General features: G+C 47.7%; 1 protein-coding gene across 1 annotated transcript; it reads right to left on the bottom strand.

The window, feature by feature from the left end:
* Positions 1-8,870: 8,870 nt before the first annotated feature.
* Positions 8,871-25,525, bottom strand: LOC121462385 (sperm acrosome-associated protein 7-like). Its single transcript, XM_041673940.1, has 6 exons — positions 25,432-25,525; positions 17,921-17,983; positions 15,494-15,595; positions 14,569-14,652; positions 9,635-9,715; positions 8,871-9,056 (listed from the first exon to the last, which is right to left on the bottom strand). The coding sequence occupies exons 1-6, from the start codon at positions 25,523-25,525 to the stop codon at positions 8,977-8,979; spliced, it is 504 nt and encodes a 167-aa protein (XP_041529874.1). The 3' UTR covers positions 8,871-8,976.
* Between the last annotated feature and the right edge of the window lie 2,150 nt (positions 25,526-27,675).

Genomic DNA, 27,675 nt, shown 5'->3' with positions numbered 1-27,675 from the left:
TGGGACAGGACTTCAAGGCCATCCTCTGGTCAGTAGTTCAGGGCTAGCCTGGGCTACATAAGACCCTGACTTTAAAAGAGAAAAAGATGCACAGGCAGCATTTGATTTGCTGGAACTCTTCATTACAGAGAAGAGCATCTTAGCCATCTTCACAGGACTGAGTCAGCATGACTCTTTGCCTGCACAGTGTAGACTCCAAGCGCATGTTTGTGTCACAGTGTGGTCTCGACAGTGGAGACCACAGAACCTTCTTCCACTGCTCTTCTTGGTTACTCTGAACTTGAAAGCAATCCCTTTGAGCAATCATGGGGCATCTAGGGAGGCACCCGAATTGGAACAGAGGCAAAAGAAAAACAACAGCTCCAGTGGCAGGTGTCCCAGGGGCTTCCCACCAGCAGTAATTTCTCTGTTGTCAGCCTTTCCCTCTCTTGGGAAGGCTGGGCTGGTGTGCTGTGAAGTGCATGGTGAAGTCTGCCTTGCTGGAGAGAGGTCCTCAACCTCTCCGGTTTAGTTTTCTTACTCAGTGAAGACACTGCCAGGGTCACTGCCAAGGTGAAATGAGACAGGCTCCGGGAAGGTTTTTCCGTAGTGCCCTCGCCGACTGATGGTTGGCCACAGTCCACAGACACCTCCAGCACTGGTGTTTTCTAATGCTGCCACCCTACTCTCTGTCGCTGTTTCTTTCTTTCCTTGAAGACTGAGTATAAAAGCAGAGGTCTCTGGGGCTTTCTGTTTTCAGTCTGCCCCAGAGTATCCCTGGAGCCTCTCACTACCTTCCCTCTGGTCCTTGGCCTGGTGGCCCTGAGACATCATCTCTGCTGAATATCCCTGTATTTGTAGATTTCTCTGGGGATGTCACCCCTGCTAGGGGTCTTGCTCCACTGGCCCTTCATACTGCTTGGTTTCTGTTGTTGGCTTTGTTTGTTTCTTTTGTCATCTCAACACAACTAGAGTTAGGAAAGAAGAGGAGCCTCACTTGGATGTAGACGAGTCTGTTGGGCATTCGTTTTCTTGATTAATGATTGATGTGGGCGGGTCCAGCCTCCAGGGGACAGTGCCACCCCTAAGCAGGTGGTTCTGAGTTTTATAAGAAAGCAGGGTAAGCAAGCCATGGAGGAATGGCTCTGCTTTGTTTCCTGACTTCACGTTCCTGCATTGAGTTCCTACCCTGACTTCCCTCAGTGTCGGAGTGTGACTTTAGAGTTGGAAGCTGAAATAAATCTTTTCCTTCCCAAGTTGCTTTTGGTCATTTTTTTTTTAATTTACTTATTTTGTTTTGTGTTCACTGGTGTTTTGCCTACATGTATGCCTATGTGAGGGTGCCGGATCCCCTGGAACTGGAGCTACAGACAGTTGGAAACTGCCATGTGGGTGCTGGGAATTGAACCCGGGTCCTCTGGAAGAACAGCGTGCTTCCCACCTCGGAGTCACCTCTCCAGCCCCTGGTCATGGTGCTTCATGGCAACAACAGACTCTAAGACAAGCCCCTTTCTTCTTAGTTTGTTTCATGTAGCACAGAGCCGTCTATACCCTTGCTTGGTGTGTTACAAAGACAGCATTTGAGTTGACTAGCCAAGACACGTGACTCTACAGAACTGGACTAACTAGAAACCGGTGTGTTGACCCAGACATCCAAGACTGTTCTTTCCCTGCTCCAGCTCTTCTCCCAGCATGCATCCCCGGAGCGGCGGGGAGAACACACCTGAAAGGAGGGCTGCACTGCACACTCTGCTCAAATGTCTGCTAAAAGTGGCGTGGACTGAAATATGTAAGTGGAGCAGCTCCTAGTCCAGATTTCCTCCATTAGAGGCCCAGTTGTTAGGGTGGAGTGAGCCAGCCCTTTGCTGTGTGGGTAGACCGCCATCCAATGCTGGACTCAGTGGACTGAGCAGGACACAGTTGAAGTCACGTTGAGGTTACAGAAAAGGCAGCACTTGTTCCACCTTACAGGCTGGGCTGGTTGACTGATGAGGACCTCAGTGGCTGTGGAAAACTGGAATGTTGCAGGTTATTGCCCAAACATTGTTGTAACTATCAGATAAAATCCTCCTTTCTTCCTTTTTTTTTTCCTTTGAGAACTAGCTCTTGTAGATCAGGCTGGCCTCGAACTCACAGAGATCTGCCTGCCTCTGCCTCCCGAGTGCTGGGATTAAAGTCATGAGCCACCACCACCCAGCTGATTAACCCTTTTCTAATTGTGCCAATAGCTCTCCAGCTTCCCAATCCACATGCTGAGCAAGTCACTGGATAGTGCTTGAGACTACCCCGGGGGGGGGGGGGGGGGGGGGGTTGGGGGGGGGTGGGGAGTCATCACAGTCTCTGTCCAGGAGATCACCAGGAAACAAACTCCTATGATCCTGGGCGCAGCTCAGTTGAAGTCCCCTGTGCCGCCGCTTGGCAGCCGTCCAGACATCTCTAATTGGCTTGTTAACCTATAGTGGACACAGCAGTGACAGGACACACTGTCCACCCCTCCTTTCAGCTCTCTCCTCCTCGTAAATGCCACTGGAATGTCATAGACACTGCTGTTTAAGACTGGAGTAGAGAGGACTGCGAGATGGCTCAGCAGGCGAAAACATACGTCACTGAGCCTGAGGACCCCATGGTGGAAGGAGACTGCTCAAGCATGCACACACAATAGATGATTTTTACAGCTTCGAGATCTTGAATTAGTAAATTCTGACAGCTTTAGGGAAGAAGCTGCCGCTGTGAGTCAGACCACAGTAGGTCATAAACGTGAGAGCTGAGCTGTGGAGTTGAGTCTGGCTACGGAGGGGAAAGGGGAGGACCAGGCCCAGATGGGTAAACCACAGGACAGCAGAAGGCAGGCCATTGGATCACATTAATAGCACAGATTGATCTGAGTTAGGCCCCAGGGACAGTTGTAGGTTCTTTGTTTTTTTGTTTTCACACACACACACAGACACACACACACTCAGACGCACACCCTGCTATCAGATGGATCACAGGTAAGGGTGGTACTGTGCCACCCAACCAGTGACGGGTGTTGTCCTCTTTATAGAGAACAAGTGAGGAGTTGTGCTCTTCCCTTGGTCTGATATGTCCAGTACATTCTTGGGCCTGGTTTTAATATACCCATGTACCTATAAATTATCAATGTGAATTATGACTATTGGGGTACATTCTACACTAAGGAATAAGACATTTATTGATTTGTTTGAGACAGGGTCTCCCTAAATAGTTCTAGTTGTCCTAGAACTCAATGCATAGACTAAGCTGGCCTTAAACTCACAGAGAGCCTACTTTCTCTGCCTCCCAAGTGCTGGGATGAAAGGAATGCACCACTGTGCCAGGGTTAGGAACAAGTCATTTGCTAGTATGCACTGTATGGATGGTGCTCGAGAGAAGGTGGTGTTTGCGTCCATCCAAGTTCATGGTCATCCTCCATCATAATGGAGACAAACTTGCTTATAAAATAGATTTCAGGGCAACTCACTGCCTGACAAAACAGTTTTATCTTGTGGAGTAACTTAGAGCAGACCTCATCTCAACATATAGGTTATTTACAACTATGTAAAGTGCCTTTGAAAAGGTTGAGAAGAAATCAGCAGCTCAGACCTGATGGCATATGCCTGAAACACCAGACTCCAGAGCCTGAGCTAGTAGGAGGATTGTGAAGTTGAGGACAGTGTGGGCTACAGAGCAAAATGTGAGAGAGAGAGAGAGAGAGAGAGAGAGAGAGAGAGAGAGGGAGGAGAGAGAGGAGAGAGAGGAGGAGGAGGAGGGGAGAGAGAGAGGAAAGAGGGAGGAGGAGGAGGAGAGAGAGAGAGAGAGTGCGACTAGTGTTTGCAGCAGTAACAAGAACCACAAACAAAACAGGAAACATGACAACATCCTTCTGGCATGAGACCATCAAAGACTGCTTAGCTGGAGCCATAAACAACATCATTAAAAAAGGGGGTGGGGAAAGTAATCCTACCCCTCCCCGACTCCAGCAGGCACTCTGCCAGGGAAGCAGGTTTGATGATGACTGCAATCTAAACCTCTCCCTCATTCTTCCAAGTCCAAGTCCTCAGTCTCATCCCCAGCGCTGCAACAGGGCATCTGCTGCAGCCTCCCTTTCCCTGCCCCGCTTCACCAGTGGGTTCCACAGATCCCCCTTCCTAACCCCGCCTCACATGTTAGTTTATCCCAGCACCCGGCTTATTCTCTCTCCACTGCTCCAGGTCTAATCCCCCAGTGTCATGGCCTCACCTGCTGCCCTTGCTCCCAGGAAACTGACTAAGCAGATCTTGGTGGAAAACTCAGCTAGCTTTCCTTTCTCTGGCAAGCCCCCACCTCCCAGTTCATCCCCTTTCCTAAGTCTCAGATCTCAATTCCCAGAAATACATTTTACCTGGAATCCCCTGTGCCCACACTTGTCAGGACCCCAGAAGATTTTCCTACAGGCAACACACAACCACACTCTCCTAAGAACCACAGAGGAACAGAAACCACAGAACACCCACCCAACAAGGATAAAACCATATATCAACACCTAGAATTTCAGTCTTCCCAATCCCAGATGCCTGGTGCTAAGATAAAAGTCCCAGGTAACCAGTATGTCTTCACCAGAACCCAGCAACCCTACCACAGCAGGCCTTAAGTACTGCAGCATAGTTGAAGTACAAGTAAAAGACCTTAAAACAGTCTATAATATGATAGAGGTTATGATATAATATGATAGAAATTCTTATTTCGTAAGAATTCTTTGAAAACACAAGTGAACAGTGGTAAGAAATGAGGAACACCATTCAAGATCTGAAAGTGGAAATAGAATCAGTAAGTAAATCCAAATTAAGGGAAATCTGGAAATGAGAAATTTAGGAACTCAAACAGGAACCACAGAGGCAACCTTCACCAACAGAACACAAGAGATGGAAGAGACCATCTCAGTCATTGAAGACATGATAGAAGAAATGGATACATAGGTCAAAGAAAATGTTAAACCGCAAAAGCTTGTGACACAAAACATCCGGGAAGTCTGGGACAGTGTGAAAAGACCAAGTCTAAAAATAATAGGAGTAGAGGAAGGAGAGAAAAAAAAAAACACAGGTCAAAGGAACAGAAAATACTTTCAACAAAATCATAGAAGAAAGTTTTCTTTTTTTAATTGATTTTTATTGAGCTCTACATTTTTCTCTGCTTCCCTCCTGCCTTTCCCCTCCCCTTCAATCCTCCCCAAGGTCCCCATGCTTTCTTAACCTAAAGAAGGAGGATTAAAGAATATTAAAAGCGCCGGGCGGTGGTGGCGCACGCCTTTAATCCCAGCACTCGAGAGGCAGAGGCAGGCGGATCTCTGTGAGTTCGAGACCAGCCTGGTCTACAAGAGCTAGTTCCAGGACAGGCTCCAAAACCACAGAGAAACCCTGTCTCGAAAAACCAAAAAAAAAAAAAAAGAATATTAAAAGCTGCAAGGGAAATGAACCAAGTAATATATAAAGGCCAGCCTATGAGAATTACACCTGACTTCTCAATGGAGAGTCTAAATGCCAGAAGGGCCTGGACAGATGTGCTGCAGACTCCTAAAAGACCAGAGATGCCAGCTGAGACTACTATACCCAGAAAAACTTTCAATTACCATACATGGGAAAAATAAGACATTTCATGATAAAACCAAATTTAAGCATTATCTGTCTACAACTTTGGCTCCATAAAAGGTGCTAGCAGGTAAACTTCAACCTGAAGAGGTTAACTACTTCCGAGAAAACATGAGGAATAATTTCAGATGAGCAAAATCAAAAGGGGTACACATGCACGTGTGTGCACGCACACACACACACACACACACACATCACCAACATCACCAACCACCACCACTGTCTTAGGATTTCTATTGCTCTGAATAGATGGCATGATCATGGCATCTATAAAGGAAAACATTTAATTGGGGCTGGCTTACAGTTTCTGAGGTGTAGTCCATTATCATCATGGAAAGAAACATGGCTGCATGCAGGCAGACATGGTGCTGGAGAAGAAACTGAGAGTTCTACATCTTGATCCGCAGGCAGCACAAGGGGACTGTGCCACACTGGGCATAGCTTGAGCATATAAGACCTTAAGGCCTGCCTCCACAGTGACACACTTATTTAAAAAGGCCACTCCTACTCCAAAAAAGCCACACCTCCTATAAGTGCCACTCCCTGTGGGCCAACCATTCAAATACATGAGTCTTTAGGGGCCATTCCTATTCAAATTATCACAACCACCACCAACAGCATAATAACAAGAATCAAATCATTGGTCATTGATATCTCTCAACATGAATGGTCTTTTTTCCAATAAAAAGATACAAGACTAACAGAATGGAGTCAAAAATAGGATCCATCCTTCTGCTAAATCCAAGAGACAACATCAAAGATAGACATCACCTTATAATAAAGGGTTGGAAAAAGGTATTCCAATCAAATGGACCCAAGAAACAAGCTGGTGTTGCTATTTTATATTTTAATACCTGAGGAAAAAAAGACTTCAAATCAAAACTCATCAGAAGAAATAGGGAAGGACACTGCATACTCAAAAAAATCCACCAAGATGATATTTCAATTCTTAACATCTATGACTCAAACACAAGAAACACTCCTGCAGCTTAAATCAGATATTGACCCCTACTCACTGACAGTGGGAAACTTCAGTGCCTCACTCTTGCCTATAGATAGGTCATCAGGGCAACAATGAAACAGAAATATGGGGGGGTGGGCTAACTGAAGTTATAAACCACGTGGACCCAACAAATATTTACAGAACATTTCAACCAAACATAGAAAAATATAACTTCTCAGCTCCTTATGAAATTTTCTCCAAAATTGGCTATATACTTAAACACAAAGCAAGTCTCAACAGATACAAGAAAATCTAAATATTTGTATCCTATCTGACCACCATGGATTAAAGCTTCATATCAACAACAATATCAACAATAGAAAGCATAAAAACTCGTAGAAACCAAACAACTCTTTACTTAATGAAAAATGGGTCAAGACAGAAATTAAGAAGGAAATCAAAGACTTTCCAGGATTGAATGAAAATGTATACATAACATACTGAAACTCATGGGACACAATGAAGGAGGTTCTAAGAGGCAAATCCATAGCATTAAGGGCCTACATAAAAAAAAATTGGAGAGTTATATAGCAAGGATATTGAAAAAAATGGAGAGATCTTTTTTTTTAAGATTTATTTATTTATTATGTATACAGTGTTCTGCCTGCATGCATGCCTGCAGGCCAAAATAGAGCATCAGATCTCATTACAGATGGTTGTAAGCCATCATATGGTTGCTGGGAATTGAACTCAGAACCTTTAGAAAAGCAGGCAGTGCTCTTAACCACTGAGCCATCTCTCCAGCCTGGAGAGATCTTATACTAACAATTTAACACAATTCCTGAATTATCTAGAACAAAATGAAAAAATCACAACCCAGGGGCGTAGATAGCAAGAAATAAAACAACTCAGGCAGAAATCAAAACAGAAACAACAAAAACAACACGATGCAAAGGGTAGTGAAGCAACAGTTGGTTCTTTCCAAAAATTAATGAGCTTGACAAACCCTAAAGGGCAGAGAGAAGATGTCCAAATTAACAAAATTAGAAATGAAAAGGAAGGGAGGAAGAACACCAGAGGAAATCCAGAGAATCATAAGGACAAACTTTAAAAACCTATACTCTACCAAAATGAAAAATTTAAAAGCAATGGATAATTTTCTTGACACATACTACTTACCAAAGTTAAATCAAGGTCAGTTAAGCAGTTTAAGCACACCTGTAGCTCCTAGTGAAATAAACACAATTATTAAAAGTTTCTCAACCAAGCAAAGCTGAGGGCTAGATGGTTTTACCACAGAATTCTACTAGACTTTCAGATTTCACGTTTTGCTTAAAAGGTATAGTAATAAAAACAGTATGGTATAGGCACAAAACCAGATGTGTTAAATTAGTGGAATTGAAGACCCAGGTGTAAATCTAAAAACCTGTGGACACTTGTGTTTTGATGAATAGGTCAGAAACTCATGCTGGAGAAAAGCATCTTCAACAAATGTTGCTGGCCAAACCGGATGTCTGCATGGAGAAGATCCAAATAAATTCATACTTATCACCCTGCACACAACTCAATTCCAGATGACTAAAAGGCCTCAACATTAACCAGATACACTGAGTCCGATCAAAGAGTATAGCCTTTCTGAACAGAACACTGTGTGGTTGGCACAGGCACTAACATAAACAATTAATATAATGGGACTTCATGAAACCGAAAATGAGGGCAGGAACCTGGAGACAGGAGCTCATGCAGATGCCATGGAAGGGTCCTTCCTTCCTTCTTTCCTTCCTTCCTTCCTTCCTTCCTTCCTCCCTGCCTGCCTGCTTTGCTTTTTATTTTTCTCTCCTACAATACATCCTGACCACAGCCTCCCCTTCCTGCACCCCATCCCTGTCCCCACTGCTCCTCCCTTTCCATTCAGAAAAGAGCAGCCTGCTTTCTTACAGAACCCAGGACCACTGACCCAGAGGTGGCCCCACTCACAGTGAGCTGGGCCCTCCCTTTCAGTCATTAATAAAGAAAATGCCCTACAGCTGGATCTTACAGAGGCATTTTCTCAGTCGAGGGTCCCTCCTTTCAGATGACACTAGGTTTGTGTGACATAAGACTAGCTAGTACAGCTGGTTTCAGAAGACAGACAGTTCTGGCTCCAGAGCCTCCATTGCTAGGAGTCCTCGCTAGGGTCCCCCTCTGGAGTTTCCACTGCACTAGGTTCCCACCACCCCACTCTATGCCCTCCAATTTCTGTCATCTTTTCCATTTTGAATAATAAAAATTATAATAAATAACTCAAAAAAGCCGCTTTTGATAACTTAATATTAAAATATGCTGATTTTATTTGGTGCTCATTGGGTGCAGCTCTTCACACAGGGTGGTGGCTGCTCCACTCCGTTCTGTCCCCAGGCAGGGCAGCGGCTTGCCCTCGTCCAGTCCTGGTCCTTAGGGCTTCCTTAATCTCTCCAGGAGCTGTCTGAGTCTCCTGCTTTTCTGAAACTTCCGTTTTTTCTTGATATGAGTTCCTGTCAGGGAAGAGATTTTCTTGAGTAATTATAACTATCCCTCTGACTGTGACCACAGCCTGTGTCAGACCCTTCCGGTCTCTCATATCAGTGGCACTGACTCCTCTGTCCTGCATGGCATTCAGGAGGCATCTGTGACATCAGGTGTCCTTCAGGTGCAAACAGGTGGCCAGCCGTGGCTGGAAATCATGGAGGCAGGAGCATGAGGCATTGATCAGACTGCTCTCACAGCCAGGAAGCAGACAGACAGACATGCATGCTGGTGTTCAGCCCACTTTCTCCTTAAAAAATTACATCTCTCTGTGTGTGTGTGTGTGTGTGTGTGTGTGTGTGTGTGTGTGTGTGTGTGCGCGCGCGCGCATGCGTGTGCGTGTGTGTTAGAAAAAGAGAAACAGAGAGAGACAAAGAGCGAGCGTGTACACAGCTTGAGTATTCAGTTATCCCTTTCAGCATGTGGGTCCCAGGGATGGACGTCAGGTTGCAGGTTTGGCAGCAAGCACTGCAACCTGCGGTCTTACTGGCTCTCTCCTTGTCTAGTGAAGGACTCGCCAAATGACGCTGCCGTAACTCCTGCTTACCAATAGCTCTTCGGATAGTGTTGATGATTTTCTCCAGAGTCTCGAGGCTTTTCATCTGAAAAAGTGATTGTTTCTCTTCATCTGTGGAGACAGTAGGGACAATGAATAGATTCCACAATTAGTGTTTATCTGCAAACTTTTTGAAATCAGGCCCCTGGGTCTCACAACAGAGTGAGCATATGTGGTGTGTACACGTGTGTAGCCTACTGCCCTGTGGCCACCAGGAGCACCTACTCAGTCCAAATTCATGAAGAAACAAGAAATTTCAAATAGTCGTAGTCATTCTCCATAAACAAATAAAGCTGGACAGCCAGATGAAATGTTTTCAATTCCTAGAGGCAGAAAAATTCTCATAAACCCAAACTGAAAGCCAGTCCACAGAGGCACTGGCCAGTGTTCTTTGAGGTCATCAAAGACACAGTGGAAGAGAAAGCAGCCATGTTGGGGACACTGAGGCAGTGGACTGGTGGAGTCCTTATGGGCTCTGCTCTGGACACAGCAGAGGGGTGCTGATGTTTGTATGTGCTGTGTGCATAGGCACTGAGTTCCCAGGAAGACGCCCTGCCTTGCACAAACCCTCTGCAAGGCAGACTGACCGAGAGACCAGCAGGGATGGTGGTGTGGTTAGAAGGCCACAAGTCTGATGGTAGTCTATATGGGCGGTCCTTTGTCCTCCGCAGTGTCTGGCTGTCGTCTTTGCGGCTATTAGGTCAAACCTTCTGGAGTGTACAAGCAGACCCATAGCTTCACTGATCCCAAAGCTAAGGGTGTCCTCAGAGAGTGTCGAGACCTGCACCAGAGACTTCTTGCTTGTCTGTAACTGCCTACCTGGTTTCCATAACAGTGTCTTGATATATAACTTCCTTATCCTATTACTATAAGAACTTAGTGAGTTGGCCTCATCTGAACATGGATGGGATTGGGGGTGAGCTGGACCTATGTTCCTGGGCTGTAGTCTCTCGTATTTGGTTCTAGAATAAGCTCTTTTGGGCACTGCACAGTGAACAAGACCTGAGAGTTTATCATTGCTTGTTGACCAAGGTTTCTGTCCTGCCCCGTCCCACAATCATTCAGTCCCAAATAAACATACAGTGGCCTACATTAAATATAAACTGATTGGCCTATTAGCTCAGGCATCTTATTAACTCTTATAACTTATATTAGCCCATAATTCTTGGTGTTAGCTAAGTGGCTTGGTACCTTTTTTGGTGAGGCTTGCTCTGTGTCTGGTGATGACTTCAGACTGACTTTTTCCCTTCCCAGAATTCTCCTGTTCTGGTTGCCCCACCTCTACTTCCTGCCTGGCTACTGGCCAATCAGCATTTTATTAAAATACAATTGACAGGGTACAGACAATTGTCCGGCAGCAATTGCTCATTTATTTCTGTTGTAGCCAATGTTCATGGTTATTTAAGAGCTTTGCAGGAGTAAATGTCCCCACCCATTCCCAGCCACTGACCTTGAAGGGCTGGGAATGGTTTTGCAAGCTCTTTGTGACACTTTCATAAGCTTAAAATAGTGTCACAATGGATGCTATTTTAAGTGCCTTTCTCTCCCTTTTTAGCCTGTCCTGGGATTCCCTCCCCCCCCCCCATTCTTGTTCCCTAGGTGACGCCTACATGCACATGACCATACAGCAGCCCCCTTCTCACGGGCAACCAGGCACAGACCTCTAGTCTCCATCATAGCACTTGGCAAACAAGCATCTTTGTTTACATTAGCCACTGTAACCTGTAGTGGAGGCCACCTTATTTCCTTCAGCGTCCTTGCTGCTGTCTCCACTGCTGCAAGGCCTCATCTCTGATAAGAGAGCTCCGGGAGCTTCTCCGGCCTTTCACAGAGAGAGACACACTGCCTGTCCTGGACCTGGGAGACACTGAGGGTCATGTTAGCCTACAGCCCACATGCCTCTACTTTCCTTTGGCCCGCTGTTGCTTGCTGAGATGCTACAGGTGTGCATCCTCCCTAGCCCTGTGCCACCCACGTACCCCTGCAGCAGCCAGACACAGGACTGGTTCCCCACCTCCCACTGCCTGCTTTTCTTGCAGCCCCAAGCACACAACCATCAACACTTCCACTGGACAGTGCTGGGGTTGGGTTGAAAAACGGGCCTTTTCTAACAGACTTGCACACACTCACTAGTCTATGCTGTTGCCACACAACACTCTGGGCTGGGTGGTGCACACCCGGAAAGGTCCATGTGAAGATCAGGGTGACACGGAGCAGTGTGCTAGAGCTGAGGTTGATGTCAGGGCTAAGGGTGTGCATCTCACCACCAGTCCTCTGTGCTCCATGGCCTCAGCCTTGGGGAGAGGGCACAGCATCGCTGGCAGAGATGAGGGAATGCTGGAGGGGGGTGCTCTGCTGCAGAGACCTACAAGTACAGCCGTCTTCTGATACGCATGACCATGTGTGGAGAGGGGTGGATGCTTTTATTCAGCACAGCACACCTGCTGTACCCGAGGCAGAGCTGGGCAGGCCTGCAGCTTTGATATCTCTCAGACAATAGGAGGCCACGAGTTCTCCATCCAAGTAAAGGTACCCAGACAGCGGGTGGGCTTGGCTTACTGTCAGGGCAGCCTCCAGGTCCAGTAGTGCTCACAGTCTTGCCCACTCATCTGGATGAGTCTTTTCCTGGAACTCTCCTTCCCCCAGGAGGGCCTCCAGCAGAGAACCTGTGTGCTGAGGCAGGAGCTGGCCCTCTGCGCTTTGCCTTTTCACACCGATTCCCACGTCTGCTCTAGTTCCCTGGGGCCTAGACTTGGACTTTGCTGGCAGTCTGTGATGTGACCATGGGAAGGAGTTGCCTGGCCCTAGAGACCTGTAGTAGGGACTGACCAGAGATCAGAAGAGGAGCAAAAATCAAGATGTGGGATTCATAGCCATGAGCCTTGTTTTGAAAGACGTACACCCTGACAAGATACAGCCCCAAAGCAGTTCTTGTGAGCTCTCCAGGTCAGAAACAAACTGTGTCACCCTGTGTCCCACCCCCCAGATTGAGCACAGAGCCTGTACGAAACTAGGCATCACTCCTAAATGTGTGTGTTTGTTTTGAAGATTTGTTTAAAAAGCTTTTACGTGTGTGTGTGTGTGTGTGTGTGTGTGTGTGTGTGTGACTCTGTGAGTCATCCGTATGCAGGTGTCTGTGGTGTCCAGGAGAAGGCGTTCGATCTCCACTTCTGAGATGTTTGGACGTGGGTGCTGGGAACCAAACTCGGAGCCTCTGCAAGAGCAGCAAATGCTTCAATGGCTGAGCTGTTTCTCCGGCACCATGTTTGCTAATAAAACCTTCTTCCAGTTCATATTTTGTCTATTTGAATTCTTTCTCTGTCTTAGACAAGAACATGGGAGCAACAAATGGCGATCTCTCCCTGCCTTCTATCTCCAAGATCGGCCTCACCCTCGTCACCGTCAGCAGATACATGGCAGGGAGTCTGGCCAGGGTGTCCAGAGACCTGAGGGCTCTGTCCACACTGCTGCTGCTAACTCCTAGGACTCCCTTCCTGAATGCTGACTAGTTAGCTCAGTTCTGCATAGGGAACACCAGGCAGCCCAAAGGCCCTCCTTCCTGCTCTTGTTGGCTTCTTTTTCTGGATGTCTTCTTATTACCAGGGTCTCACACTAGTCTCTGGTGATCTCCAGGTCTCTTCCATCCCAGTCCTCACCCTCTCTGCCATGAAGTCATAACTCATGAACATTTTCACTCAGTCCCTGGAGAGGCTTGTCTTGGCGTAGTTGCTGGGAGTCAAGCAATTGCAGTGAGGGATTCATTTGTACTAATGGCTGCTGTGTGCCCGGGGGCCAGAGTAAGTCTCCTGTTGGTCCCAGCTGCTTAGAGACTGCTTGAGGAGGGAAGACTCCATGTGGTGGCCACAGGTCAGTCCTTACACCTGGGCAGTAGTGCAAACAACATACTGGACTGGTTTGGGATGTTTGTTGACCTCCAGTGAACCAACATATACTGTTCCCAGGGGCGTAGCCAGCTCTAGGGCCCTGATGCTACCTCAGGGTCTCCTCTCCCTCCCCTGTTCTAACCTCAGATTTCCTTACCCATGAGTCTGTTCTCTATCTCTCAGTCTACTTTTGCCTGCCACTATGCATTCACCTGAACTCTCTCTGACTGTAGGCAGCTACCAGAAGAATCCTTGCCTATTAATCTAGAACCATCAGCTAATGACATTAGACTCATGAGAGGGACAAACTCTGGGATGTTAGAACAATCATTTTAAATAGGTCTGTGCTCTTCCTTATGCCACGAAGCCATAATCTTGACTCACCCCAAACTTCAGCAGCTGGAGAAGCCATGAAGGATTGAGATGCAGGTCCCCATGCCCATATTGCACTGACATATTAATGGATTAATACATTCCCTTCCCTGTACCTGAAGCTGCTATCGGGTCCTTCATGGGATTACTCAGCAATGTACATGAGCATCCTGTGCTACACATCCTTCCTCATGTCTATTCTTTCCAGCAAAGACCCGTGCCTCCTTTGGGAGCCAGGTAGCAGACTCAGATCTGATGGAGGCAGGCCTTTTTTTTTCCAATTCCTGTCCCCCACCCCAGCAGGGGCATTCTGTCTGCTCTGTTACCCTTCAGAGAGAAGTGATTCAGTTGGAAGTCTGGGAGAAGACTCAGCTTGTGTTCTTTCCTGGTAACTGCCCACTCACAAGAAGACGTTTCCTCTGGGCCAGCCTGGTCTAGGTTCTGCAGGGGCAGGCCTAGGGCAGGACTAGGGAGCAGTGGATGCTGAACCTCAGTGCAGAACTAGACACCTCGGGACACAGTAAGAACCCTACGTAACCAGGTCCAACAGCCACCAACCCCAGCAGAGGAATTTCTGCTCTCACCCAAGCAGAAGCATCCTTCTGCGTCTGGCTGGAACTCCCCAGTTAGGTTCTGAGCCCAGGAAGGGGTTTGTGGGGTTATATTTACCATCAAAGGAAAGGGTATCTATGGTCTCAGTAGATGACTGCTTCTCGTATTTCCTAGGAGTGCTGGATTCTTTCACCCAGACTTCTTTGATGAAGAATATAGGAAAAAAAGACAAACAAATAAACCAGGGGAGCGTTTTCCCATTACGTGCTTGTGAACAATTTTGGCCTGAGCCCTATTTTACAATATTGAGCTGGAAGGGTGGCATAGTGTCCCAGTTCTAGCTGAACGGTGTGTTGGAAAGTTAGTCTTTAGATAGTCAGGTGTCATCCAACCACCTTGGGCCTGGTGTTTTGGGACTAGGCAGCTATGGGGTGAACAAACCCTTAGGACCTAGTTATTTCTGAACTAAAACCTCCCAGGAAGTGTTGAGCCCTCCCACCTCTGAGTGCTTTTCCCCAGAGCCTCTCCTTGCCACTGTCTGATCCTTCTTTCATGCCCCGTGATGCCCCATCTGCTTGCCCAGTCTCACAATGTGGAGCTCTGCTTTGTCTTTCTCCCCTGCTCCCCTTGGCCTTGGGTGTGTCCTATGTTGGACCTTGACTGCTTTGACCCCACGGTGTAACAGCTTCCCTCAGAAGCCATCAGTGAGCACAAGGTGTTGGGATGCGCTAAGCTACTGGTCTGGCTCATCTAAGCCTGTGCTCCTATAGCACCCGAACCCTATTCACGTCCACGGTCTAAGAACATGCATGGATGTGACCCAGAGATCTCCCCAGAGTGAAGCAAGCTGCCTCTGCCTTGGCGGTGACTCCCTCCATCTCAGGAGCAACATAACAGTGGTTTGGGCCACAGCTTCTCTCATGTGTCCACTGTTCCTGCCCAAATACGGTTGGATCTAGTGAGTGCTCATGAAATAGGGCCTATGTTCGACACCATGGTCTAACAGTAATCGAAGTTGTGAGGGTGAAAAGAATATACTTGCTTTTGTCCTTCGTTGTTTTTTGTTCAAAGACTTTCGGTGGGCTTTGATTTTCAAAATACGATGTTTTCCCTGGATCCAAAATCTCCCGGACTAGAATTTCATCTTGGGAAAAGCACACGAGAACATGTTATAGAGCCAATGATGCAGGGCAGATGTTCTGGGAAGAATTGAACTTCTTCACAGAAGTGAAAAAGGCCACCTGTCAGCCCCGCACTAGAAAATGCAAGGAACTTATGGACAGTGGCTTTACTCTGGAGAATTTATCTGGGGAGGCTGTCCATACTCCCGCCTTCCTGAATTCAGAAAACTTGAGATGGTCTGAGTATCCCCTGAGCATCCCTGTAATCCAGATGGTGAAGGTCCCTCAATGCCCTTGTCTTCCAAGGCTTGATTTCTTAGTGGCATTGTTGGGATGATGGAACAACCTCCTTCAGGCACAGACTAGAGGGAGGTCTTTAGGTCATTGGGGCTATCTACAAGGGAGGTGGTGGAGCCCTGGTCCCCTTCCTTCTTTAGGTCCTTGGCCATGACGTAAATGGTTTTGTTTTTGTTTGTTTGTTTGTTTTTAATTACCACACACTTGTGTGGATGTGTGACCAGTTGCTCAAAGAAACAGAGCCAACCAAACAAGGACTAGAAACTCCAAAGCCAACCCCAAATATATCTTTATCCTTGTAGGTGTTTATTTCTGGCATTTTGTCATCGTGAGAGAAATCTAATACACTCTTCAAAGACAGTGCCCACGCCTAGCCCGGTCCCTGCTCGTGGTTTCACTTCATTCTGTCCTGACTGCCCTCAAGTGCTGACAGAACAGCATCCTTGCCTGCACAGGTCCAGCCTTTCCTTTGTGTGGTGTGACTTTGGATGGCCTGGAACTCACTCTGGATACCAGGCTGGCCTTGCTCTCAGAGATCCGTCTGCCTCCGCCTCCCGAGCGCAGAGGATTAAAGACATTTGCCCCCACACCAGTCAGTCTCCTTTCACTGCCTTTCCAAGAAGTCTCTTACATGTGTCCTGGACTTTGTATCCAACCAACTCTGGCTCCTTTCTCACTCAGATAGGAACAAGGATGAGTTTCTTTGTGTCTCTAGCTTCCACTGAACCTTCTGTAAAATGGGTTGTAAAATCTCATGCCTTTTATGAGGCCAGCCGCATCCAGCATGGTGTGGGGATCATAGTGGGAGCTGGAAATAGCCCGTCTTTGCAGCATCATGGCCTCTGACCCGGGAGAGTGCAGAGAAGCTGTCTGAAGCTTTATGTGACCCATTCATGTTGGAGTCAGAAGCTGAGGCCCCCGGCTGGGTGGGAACCAGGTCTCCTATATGTGACAAAGGGTAGCCTAGGACGGTAGACAGGGCAGCATAGGTGAGCTGGGGCCATTCGCTCACTCATTCGTGTGATCAATCCATCACTAGGGGAGGCCATGATGAGTCCCCAGCCCAGAGCTGACCTTCCTGGAAGGGGTCCCCCCTGGGAAGAACCCTGTCACCTGGTAGTGTCTTCATTCAAGCCAGAACCTTCCTGATGAGGCTTGGCTCTGAGAGTAGCTTCATAGCCACATCCTGTCTTCCCTTAATCTACTCCTGACGCCCTTGAGAGGTGTCCGCTGGCAGACAGATGCCCAGGAGACTACCCCTTTCCCACGGTGCCCCAGAGTGTTAAGCCGAAAGTCACAACTCTGCTCAGACAGCTTCTCCGGGCCTCACTTTATCAAGTGTAAAATGGGGGGAGGGGTGATTTGGGGCGGTGAGCACAGTTCACAGGACCGACATGAGCACGCGGACACAGCAGGGAGTGTGGCTAGTGCAGACAGAATTAGCCTGGGTGAGAAGTGCACGCTGGACTTTGTAGACCGTTCTGAAGACTGACCACGTCAGTCATTTGGCATGGTCTACATGCCGAACTGCCGCACCAGGTGGATCGTGCTACAGCTGCCTCTGAAGGACAGTATGGGTCACACCAATGGTCCTCACCCTGCTGCGCTCCGAGCCCCTTCCGAGAGCTGCAGGAAACCCTGAGGTACCATGTTCAGACAAGGCCGTAGAGGCTGAAACCCTGAGTAAAGGCCATGTCCGCACCACCTCCTTGGGGACTGAGGCTGAGGGCTGTCCCCGTCCTCAGACCTCTCAGCTGCACACACATTGCATCAGTGTCTCTGTCTAAATGTGGATTCTGATGTGGAAGGCCTGGGCAGGCCGTGGTGCAGGGTGTTTGAAACGAGTCCACAGCTGACGGACTACCACTCCCTGGACGCCACTTAGAGAGGCTTCAGCATTAACGCCGCAGGCCAGAAGAATGGGGTTCTGACCTTAAACCAAATCGGTTCCTCCAGTGCCTGTAACTGACACCAGGTTGTCCGGGACATGCTTTGGTGAGGGCCCGCCCTCCCTCACCATGGGACCTGGTGTTCCCCTGGGGAGTCCTTACCGAACACTGTAGCTATATCGTCATCCAGAGCTTTAAAACTTAGCAGTTGTCTAGCCCTTAAACCTGATAAGGGAAATAAAAAAGACAACCTATAGTTTACAGCACTTACTGATCTTTCCACCCACTTCCCTGTGATGGGGTCGTTGTGAGGGACGGCCACAGCCGTCTAGGGGAAGGACCTTGTGTAGAGGACTGCCCTTTCCCGTGTGTGCTGAGGGAAGCCCTTCTGGATTTTCTCACATGGAAGATGGGAAAGACATTACCCATGGGGCAGCTGTGTGGCTGGAACCCATGATTTCCCCAAGTGCCCCATTAGAACCTCTCTCTTGGTCACTAGAGTGGTCCTCGTGAATGGTAAGACAGTGTCCACACCCAGGGACAACTCAGCTCTATCACAGGGACAAAGAAGGAAGGGGGTCCTGTGCTCTGTTGTAGGAGGCAGTGCTTTGCCTCCTGCATGGCTGGTGATACTATCTGAGTGGCCACCAGGCTGGGGAACTCCATCCTGGGATCCCATCTGAGCACCCCAAAGCCCAGCTTGGCACACGGAGAAGCAGCCCTTGCCCCGCCTCTGACTAAGACTTTCCATGTCGTTTTGTCCAGTGATGAGAAAACACCTCACAAGTGTTTTTCTCTGAGCCCTAGGTGACCATGCATGGTCTCTTGTACTACCTGAGGTTCTCAGGAGGAGGGGAGGGCCAGAGGCTGGTCACCTCCTTCCTCTTGTGTGAGCAGAGCCCTCCACGGGGTCTGTCTGCTGGGAAGAAGTGGAGTCCCTGGTTAGTGAACTGAAGAGTTCTGGATGGCAGTTGTCTCCAGGGCCCAGGGCTGTCTTATCTGTGATGTCTGCTTCCTGATGGGCAGGAGGAGGGCGTACAGGGTCTGGCTCTATCTGGGCACTGTGGGAATTCTGAGGACCAGTTTCCCCTCTGCAGCGTCCAGCACACACTTCCTCCTTCAGACGTGACCTCTGTTTATCTCGGGGTCTGTGCTGTCTCTTCATCTGATACATCCCTTAGTTTGAGCTCAGGGTTGGCCTCTTCTTCCAGCTCCCAGGTCCTGGGACTCCAAAGATGGCAAACAGGGCCACCGTCCCTTCCCTTTCTGAGGCGCAGAGCTGTCTGGGAGAACTGAAGTTGCAGCTAAACCAATGACAAAGCTGTTCTCAAAGGCTTTAATGATGGACAATCTGCATCCCAAAGTGCTCATCTGCACGGCTCAGAACAATGGGAAATATGTAAGGAGGTCTGTGCCGGTGATGACAATTGCTTCCCAGTGTGCTGACCTCGGTAAACCAAACAAACAGTACAGTTCTCTCCGCATGAGACATTAATGGATCATTACGAATGGGTACAGCTGCGCAGCACCAGCACTTTGTTAAAAATATTCTTTTCATCTCGTGTCTGTCCCGTAATCACAATGGAAGCATTGTGCAAGTCAGCCGTGCGCACATGCGTGGTATGTATGCTCATGTTGTCCATGCCTGTTAACGTGCATTGTCAAGTGTAGCTGCTCCACCGTGCTTTTCCTGTTGTCACCTCCTCCTGAGACTCGCAGCTTCCAGACAGCACACACCCCCACAAGTCAGATACTCTCAAATGTCTCAGCACTGCCCACATCAGCACTGGCTTCATGAAGCTCACTGTCAGGTTGAGTTTACTCCAGGCAGTTGAGTGAACGCAAGCCAGAGCCCTTCTCCGTCACAAGACTCACATCACTGCTAGCACTGCCAGCCTTCTCAGTGGGTAGCACCCTTCCCCGAGGAAACCACACACACTTGCAGTCACAGCTCTTCTCCTGGCAAGCAGCGGAGCACCCAGGGTGGGTGAGGGGACCTGTGTTACTCCAAGACAATGGAGAACTTCTCCTTTCACTGGTTCCTCAAGCTGAAGACGACCTTGGGGGTCATGCAGGGCTATGGCCAGGTCTCAGGCTGGGGAGACCTTGAGAGTCATACATGGTTATGACTAGATCTCTTTGTGAGATTTACTATTTATTTATTTATTTTCCTTTTTATGCAAGGTCTCTACAAAACTCTGGCTGCCCTGGTCTTGCTTTGTAAACCAGGTTGGTCTTAAACTTGGAGATCTGCCTGTCTTGGTCTCTGAAGTGCAGAATTAAAGGTACGTGCTGCCCCAGCCTAGACCTTGTGGTAACCATTCTACCATTCTACAACCAATGGAGACCGTGAGGGTCACCCAGGGGTTCAATGCAGTTTCAAGCTAGAGAGGGCAGTGAATGCCATCCCAATTTTGACCAGGAGAAAATGACCGGATAGCATTGAGAGCAAATCCCTTAACAAACACCAGTTGAGAAAGTCTCGCACAGGCAAGAGTTGTGCACAGGAGTAGATAAGTGAAGCTGGCAGACACACTCGTGAGGACCAGCATCCTGTACTTATTCTGGATCCTTCTGACACCCACTACTATATACCAGTTTGCTATATAAATGACCAGACTATGTTTCTTCAAGAAAGAGGGAAGCCAGACATACTAATACATTGGTGGGTTCTTTAACTTAAAGAATAGGGGAAATAAAAGCCCCACTACGCATAACCCAAGTATGTGTTAGGAGGGCGGACAGTCCACTTCTACCATTCACATCATAGCAGAGGAGGGGTTATCAGCACAAAGACCTCCCTGTAGACAGATCTCATATCCTGTGAGCTCACACACTGCAGGAGTCCAGAGGAGTAACCACCACAGGTGGCACATCCCACATCTTCAGCTGCTGGCTGCGGTGAAACTTTATGCTGGAACAGATGAAGCTTGCCTGAGGATCAGAGTGCAGAGCTAAGCCACTAGTTAGCCATAGAGGCCAGGCAGTGGTGGTGCACACCTTTAATACCAGCCCTCTGGAGGCAGAGGCAGGTGGATCTCTGTGAGTTCAAGGCCATCCTGGGTTACACTAGATTGATCCAGTCTCAAAGAGCCAGGTAGCAGTGGCTCACACCTTTAATCCCAGTACCCGGGAGTCACACACCTTTAATCCCAACACTAAGGAGGTGGAGACAGGAAGAGATGTGGCTGGGCAGAGAGAGGAATGAATACAAGGCGGGAAGAGACAGGAGCTCAAGGAATTCAAATCTGAGGACTTGTAGAGACAGGATACCCCATTCAGTCTGAGAATTTCGTAGAGGTAAGAGCTAATGGCTGGCTTCTCTGCTTCTCTGTTCTTTCAGCTTTCACCCCTGATGTCTGACTCCAGGTTTTTATTATTGACACCAATTAGAAATCATGCTCCAGCTGCATCATCCTTCCTGAACCACGAGAGGACGGTGCTCCTGTGAGACGGACCAAGAGGAAATATTACCCTATCAAAACCCGCTCATCACAGCCAAAGAGGCCATGTCGGAGTGAGACCAGATACAAGTGGTCAGCTGGAGGTACAAGGGAAAGGCTCACAGTAGGTCAAGATCCAAAATATGTCAAGCACAGGGTCACCTTGGTGACCTGCACAGGATTAAACTAATCAATATTCCAGCTTGAATAGGAGTAGTCCTGAGGCCCAGTGGTGGTGCCTGCTGAGGGAGGGAGAGTTACTCTCTTGAGGATGTGGCCGCTAGGAGATGACTCATGCCCAGTCGGGCATGTGTATATGAGCAACACCAATTGGACTTGGAGTTCTGCATGGGGCCACTCTGTGTAGTTGCAAGGAAGTGATGGTAGGTGAATATGGTCCATTTACCCTGTAAGTATGTATGGAATGTTCAGAGATTAAAAAATATTGGTAAAAAACCAGACTGCTCCCCAAGAAGGCCTATGCACCACAGTGGAACAAATACCCATCCCAGCGGGTGCACAAATGTCAACAGAGAAGCACAAGTCCTCGAGAACACAGGGTACCATGACTCCCCTAAGTGTAAGACTCTCCAGCTCCGTGACCAACTCTGAACATACCTGAATGATAACATGACAAAGGATGGTTTCTAAAATGATCTATGAATTCAAAGAGGCCAACATAAATAGCTGAGCAAATCACAGAAAATAACACTGGACAAAACAGTATTTCAGTAAGGAGATGGAGATTCTGAAAAACAGACAACTGGACTCTTGGAAAAGAAACACCCAGTAACCTGTACAAGAACATGGTAGAAAACCTCACAGACACATTAGATCAAGTAAAAAAGAGACTGCCTGGGGCTGGAAGCCACGGCTGGTATGTAACCACACTCTGAAAGTAATAAGGAAAAAAGGCAGAATAAACAACATACAATCAATATTAAAACTAGGTGTAGTGACTCTTGCAGTTGATTCCAGCACTTGGGAGGCAGAGGTAGCTGATATCTGTATGTTAGTGGCCAGCCTGGTCTTCATAGAAAGCTTCAGGCCAGTCAGGGCTACATAGTAAGACCCTGTCTTAATAAACAAACAAAAATGTGAAGACACACCAGGACTAAGACAACCCTTACAAAAGGAAGTATGTAACTGGGTGCTAGTTTCTAGTTTCAGAGGCTTAGTCGATTATCATCATGGCAGGGAGCATGGTGGCAGGCATGACAGACATGGTGCTGGAGGAGTAGCTGAGAGCTACATCCTGATCGGCCTGGCTTGGGTTTTTTTTTTTTTTTTTTTGGTTTTTCGAGACAGGGTTTCTCTGTGGTTTTGGAGCCTGTCCTGGAACTAGCTCTTGTAGACCAGGCTGGTCTCGAACTCACAGAGATCCGCCTGCCTCTGCCTCCCAAGTGCTGGGATTAAAGGCGTGCGTGGCTTGGGCTTTTAAAGCCTCAAAGACCTCCCCTTGTGACACACTTCCTCTGACAAGGCCACACCCACTCTAGGGCTCAGTAACTCTTCTAAAACAGTGCCACTCCCTCATGACTAAGCATTTAAATGTATGGGCCCATAGGAGCCATCATTCTTAGTTAAACCACCACAAAAACCAAAATACTCTAAAAGCAAAGTCAACCCTTAAAACATGGAATGAACCTATAATCCAAATAGATGGGCAAAAAGAGGTACAAAGTCAGTGACCAAAAACCCATTCAGTAGTAAAATAACAGATTCTCCTGCCCCACAAAGTCCTGGTGAAAACATGGACAGACTGGCAGAATTGCGTTTAGAGCCCTAAATAGACTTACCAAGATAGAGCTGTCTACCCCCAATTCAGTTAAACCATCATAAGTAAAGGACAAAGAAAAAATACTGGGAGTGAAGTCTGTTGGCTAGAGGGGTTGCTGGAATCTGGGGATCTCTCCCTTCCCAGTACAAGCGACCAGAGCCACAGCATAGAACAGAGAGCCTCAGAAATCAGCCTGTGCTGCCAGGCGGTGGTGGCGCACGCCTTTAATCCCAGCACTCGGGAGGCAGAGGCAGGTGGATCTCTGTGAGTTCGAGGCCAGCCTGGTCTACAAGAGCTAGTTCCAGGACAGTCTCCAAAACCACAGAGAAACCCTGTCTCGAAAAACCAAAAAAAAAAAAAAAAGAAATCAGCCTGTGCTCTCAGTGACCACCCAGGACCTTGTCTCCTGGGTGACTCCAGATCCTAGCAGGTTGACAGTCACTGGTAGCCATTACACCTCCCAGCAATGACTGAGTGTTAATGGTCTCCACTCTCCGATTGAAAGACACAGCTTAGCAGTTTGGATTAAAAAACAGGATGCATCTTAGGTATTGCTTCCAGATGCAGAGCTGCTGGGTTTGTTTGCTTTACTGGGTTTTGGTCTTGCTTTGGTATGGGCCCTCCTTGCTATGTCTTAGTTTTCCCTTTTAGAATGGGAATGTTTCTTGTGTGCTATTATTTGTTGGAAACATGTCACTTGTTTTTTATTTTATAGATCAAAAATGGGACTTGGAATTCAGACTTTCAGTGTTGGAGCTGTTCAAGGACGATGTTAGAGTTAAAACCTTGCTTTTTATTTAAACAGAAAAGAGGTGATGATGTGAGATTCTCCTCTGTATGCTGTGAATACCATTGGTTAATAGAGAAACTGCCTTGGCCTCTTGATAGGTTAGAACTTAGGTGGGGGTGGGGGGGGAACTAAACTGAATGTTGGGAGAAGGAGGTGGAGTGAGAGAGAAGCCACAGAGCCGTAGGAAACAGAGGCGCCAAAACTTTGCTGGTAGGCCACAACCTTGTAGTAAAATATAAAATAATGGAGATGGGTTAATTCTAGATAGAAGAGCTAGCTAGCAATACGCTTAAGTAATTGGCTAAGCAGTCATTTAAATAATACAGTTTCTGTGTGGTTATTTTGGGGCTCAGCAGCCGGGAACAAAACAAACAGCCTCCTTACAATAGGGGACTAAGTGTATTTTTTATTATGAGATGCCCACTTCTTATGAGATATAAGAAGTGGGTGGTTATGGCTTAAAAAGTAATGTGTTTGGATGTAATGATGAAGGGAGGTGGAGCTGTGAGAATTAATATTGCCAACTTGACAGGTTCTAGGATCATCTCGGTGACTGCCTGTGGCCAAGCCTGTAGGATTGTCTTGGTAGGTTAACCCCTGGGAACGGTTGTGAGGATTGTCTAGATGAGGCTCATTGAGGGAGGAGACCCAGCCTGGGTGTGGGTGGCATCATATGGTGGGGTTCAGTCCTGGACTGAATGGAAAGGAACAGTCTCTTCGCTCCCTGCTTTCTGACTGTGATGCAGTGACAGGCCGTCCTCTGCATGTTCTGCCACCCCGGTGCTCCTGCCACAGTGGGCTACACTTGAACTGTCAAAATAAAAATGCTACGATGCTTTTGCCATGTGTCTTGCCACAGCAGTGAGCAGCTTATGCAACCAATGCAACCGTCAAAATCAATGTACAGATTCAATGCAATCTCCATTAAAATGCCAATGCCACTCTTCACAGAAATTGGGAAAAAAAAATCTTAAGATTCATTTAGAAGCAGAAACAACCCCAGTTAGGAAAATGATCCAATACAGACAAATAAAGCAAGAATGAAAGAGGAAATATAAGGTTTTTCCCACACCTGAATTCAAGGTATATCACAGAAGCATAGTGACATGCACACTGTTGGTGCATGGAATGGAAGCTAGCCTACCTGCTACGGAACTCAGTATGGAGGATCTTTAGAAAAACTCAAACAAGAGCCACCTTGAACCTGTTCTGGGTATTTATGCATTGGACCTCAAATCAGCACATCATGGAGCTGTTTAAACACCGATGTTTATTGCAACACAGTTCACAATAGCCAAGTTATAGACCCAACTTATGTTCCTGACAACAGAGGAATTGATAATGAAAATGTGTTGTGTATGTGTGTGTGTGTGTGTTTTTTTTCTCTCTTTTTTGCCAATACCAGACTCCAGAACAATGATCCACGGCTACAAGTTCATGGCAGGCAGTGGCCGGGCAAACCACACAAGTGCTCCTAAGACTTTTCGGACAGAGACCTTAATGAGGTCACTAGGGAGAGTTACCAGGGAGAGCTCAGCTTTGTCATCAATTCAACACCTGGAGTTCAGAAGGGACCCTTTCAACAGCAGCAGAGACGTAAACCATTACCTGCCCGTTCATGCCTATGGTTTTCTATCTGCCTGTCTCCTGGGGACTCTACCTGAAAACTCTCTGTTCGGCCAGGGCTGCACGTCTTGCCAGCAGCACAGCAAGAAGACAGATAAGAAGGTCCTCGCTCTTCTGTTCGCTGCCATAGTCCCTCCAGCAGAAGGAGGAGGCTTGATCTCCTGGATACGTAGAATGTCCAGGACCTGTGACATCACCACCAGGAAGAGATCTGGGTTCCTTTTCCTGGTGTGTAGGACTGTGCTTGTCTGCTCTTGAGCAGAGGCTGATGGGAGTCTGCTACAACTGAGCATCTCTACTTCGTTCCTCTGCCGGTACCGTGTCTGTCTCAGTCCCCAGATCTTCAAGAACCAGAGAGGTTAGGCATCAGCTAAGACTCCTGATGTGAGGGTCAAACCCTAGCTTATCTTTTTCCACGAACAGATGGGATGGAAGGATGCTGGAGGACTTGATGAAGTGCAGGATGTATGCCCCAGCAAGCAGATCCAGATGGTCCTCGAAGAGCGTGGCCTATGGTTCTGCAGTTCCAGGGTCCTGAGGTTCCGGGAGCTCGAGACCGTCCCTCCCTCCCTCTCTCCTTTCTTTGCATCTGCTCCAGACTCATTCCCTGAAATGTCGCCACAGGACAGGGTGTATGGCCGCATTTTCTGTCATCTTCCTCCAGTTTTCCCTCTTCTCCATCAGTACCATGCAAAGTCCCCCAAATGGTCCTTCTGGTTGACTCATCTGGGCTCCATACTTTCCCTGGACAAATCCAGCACCCAGAAAGGGCATACAGAATGCATTGGATTCGGGGCATTTGCTGATGGACCTTAACTTTGTGCCTACAGAATGGTGTTGCCCACGGTGGACTGGGTCCTCCTACATCAGTTGGAGTCCACAGGCTAACCTACCTGCGATGTCTGTCTTGACACCTGGGAACACCGATGTGTCTCATGTCATGTTTCTTGTGAAAATTGTGTGTGTGTGTGTGTGTGTGTGTGTGTGTGAGAGAGAGAGAGAGAGAGAGAGAGAGAGAGAGGGGCTCTTGTCTTTTCACTCAGTGGTTCTCATAATCTCAAGCATATCCGCAGTCCACTGAGGCTGACTTCCTGTGGCAGTGCCTGCCGGCCTGCTCTACTGCTGAGATTTTACCCCTGGGTCCTCCACTTGGGCTTCAGTCTCACCCGGTTCCCTTTGTTTTCCACAAGACATTGCTGCCATGGCTTCAATCAGCAACTAAGTCTGCTTGCTCATGAACTGCCTGCTCCTCTGCCTGACTTAAAACCCCAGGAGAGGTCGTGCTGGGGTGATATTGCCAGTAACTAGTCACCTAGTGAGCCGACTTGGTGGTGAGCTAGAATGCCCGGCAGGTTGTGAACACACTCAAAGGGAGGAACTTTTTTTTCTTGCTTTTGTTGGATTCAGGGTTTTGATAAATAGAAAATTCATGACTGAGTTTAAGCTGTAGGCCACCACCTGAGACTGGTGATCAGGATGGAATTTTTTTTTCTTTTTTTTAATTTATTTATTTATTTATTAAGGATTTCTGCCTCCTCCCCGCCACCGCCTCCCATTTCCCTCCCCCTCCCCCGATCAAGTCCCCCTCCCTCATCTGCTCGAAGAGCAATCAGGGTTCCCTGACCTGTGGGAAGCCCAAGGACCGCCCACCTCTATCCAGGTCTAGTAAGGTGAGCATCCAAATTGCCTAGGCTCCCCCAAAGCCAGTACGTGCAGTAGGATCAAAAACCCACTGCGATTGTTCTTGAGTTCTCAGTATTCCTCATTGTCCGCTATGTTCAGCTAGTCCGGATTTATCCCATGCTTTTTCAGACCCAGGCCAGCTGGCCTTGGTGAGTTCCCGATAGAACATCCCCATTGTCTCAGTGTGTGGGTGCATCCCTCGCGGTCCTGAGTTCCTTGCTTGTGCTCCCTCTCCTTCTGCTTCTGATTTGGACCTTGAGATTTCTGTCCGGTGCTCCAATGTGGGTCTCTGTCTTTGTCTCCTTTCATCGCCTGATGAAGGTTAATATTCAGGAGGATGCCTATGTGTTTGTCTTTGGATTCATCTTCTTATTTAGCTTCTCTAGGAACATGAATTATAAGCTCAATGTCCTTTATTTATGGCTAGAAACCAAATATGAGTGAGTACATCCCATGTTCCTCTTTTTGGGTCTGGCTTACCTCACTCAGGATAGTGTTTTCTATTTCCATCCATTTGTATGCAAAATTCAAGAAGTCCTTGTTTTTTACTGCTGAGTAATACTCTAATATGTATATATTCCGTACTTTCTTCATC

The sequence above is a fragment of the Microtus oregoni genome, unplaced genomic scaffold, assembly GCF_018167655.1.
Source record: "Microtus oregoni isolate MIOR12 unplaced genomic scaffold, Mior012 000024F_ref0000369, whole genome shotgun sequence".
Taxonomy (NCBI): Eukaryota; Metazoa; Chordata; class Mammalia; order Rodentia; family Cricetidae; genus Microtus; species Microtus oregoni.
This window is presented reverse-complemented; position numbering and strand designations above follow the sequence as displayed.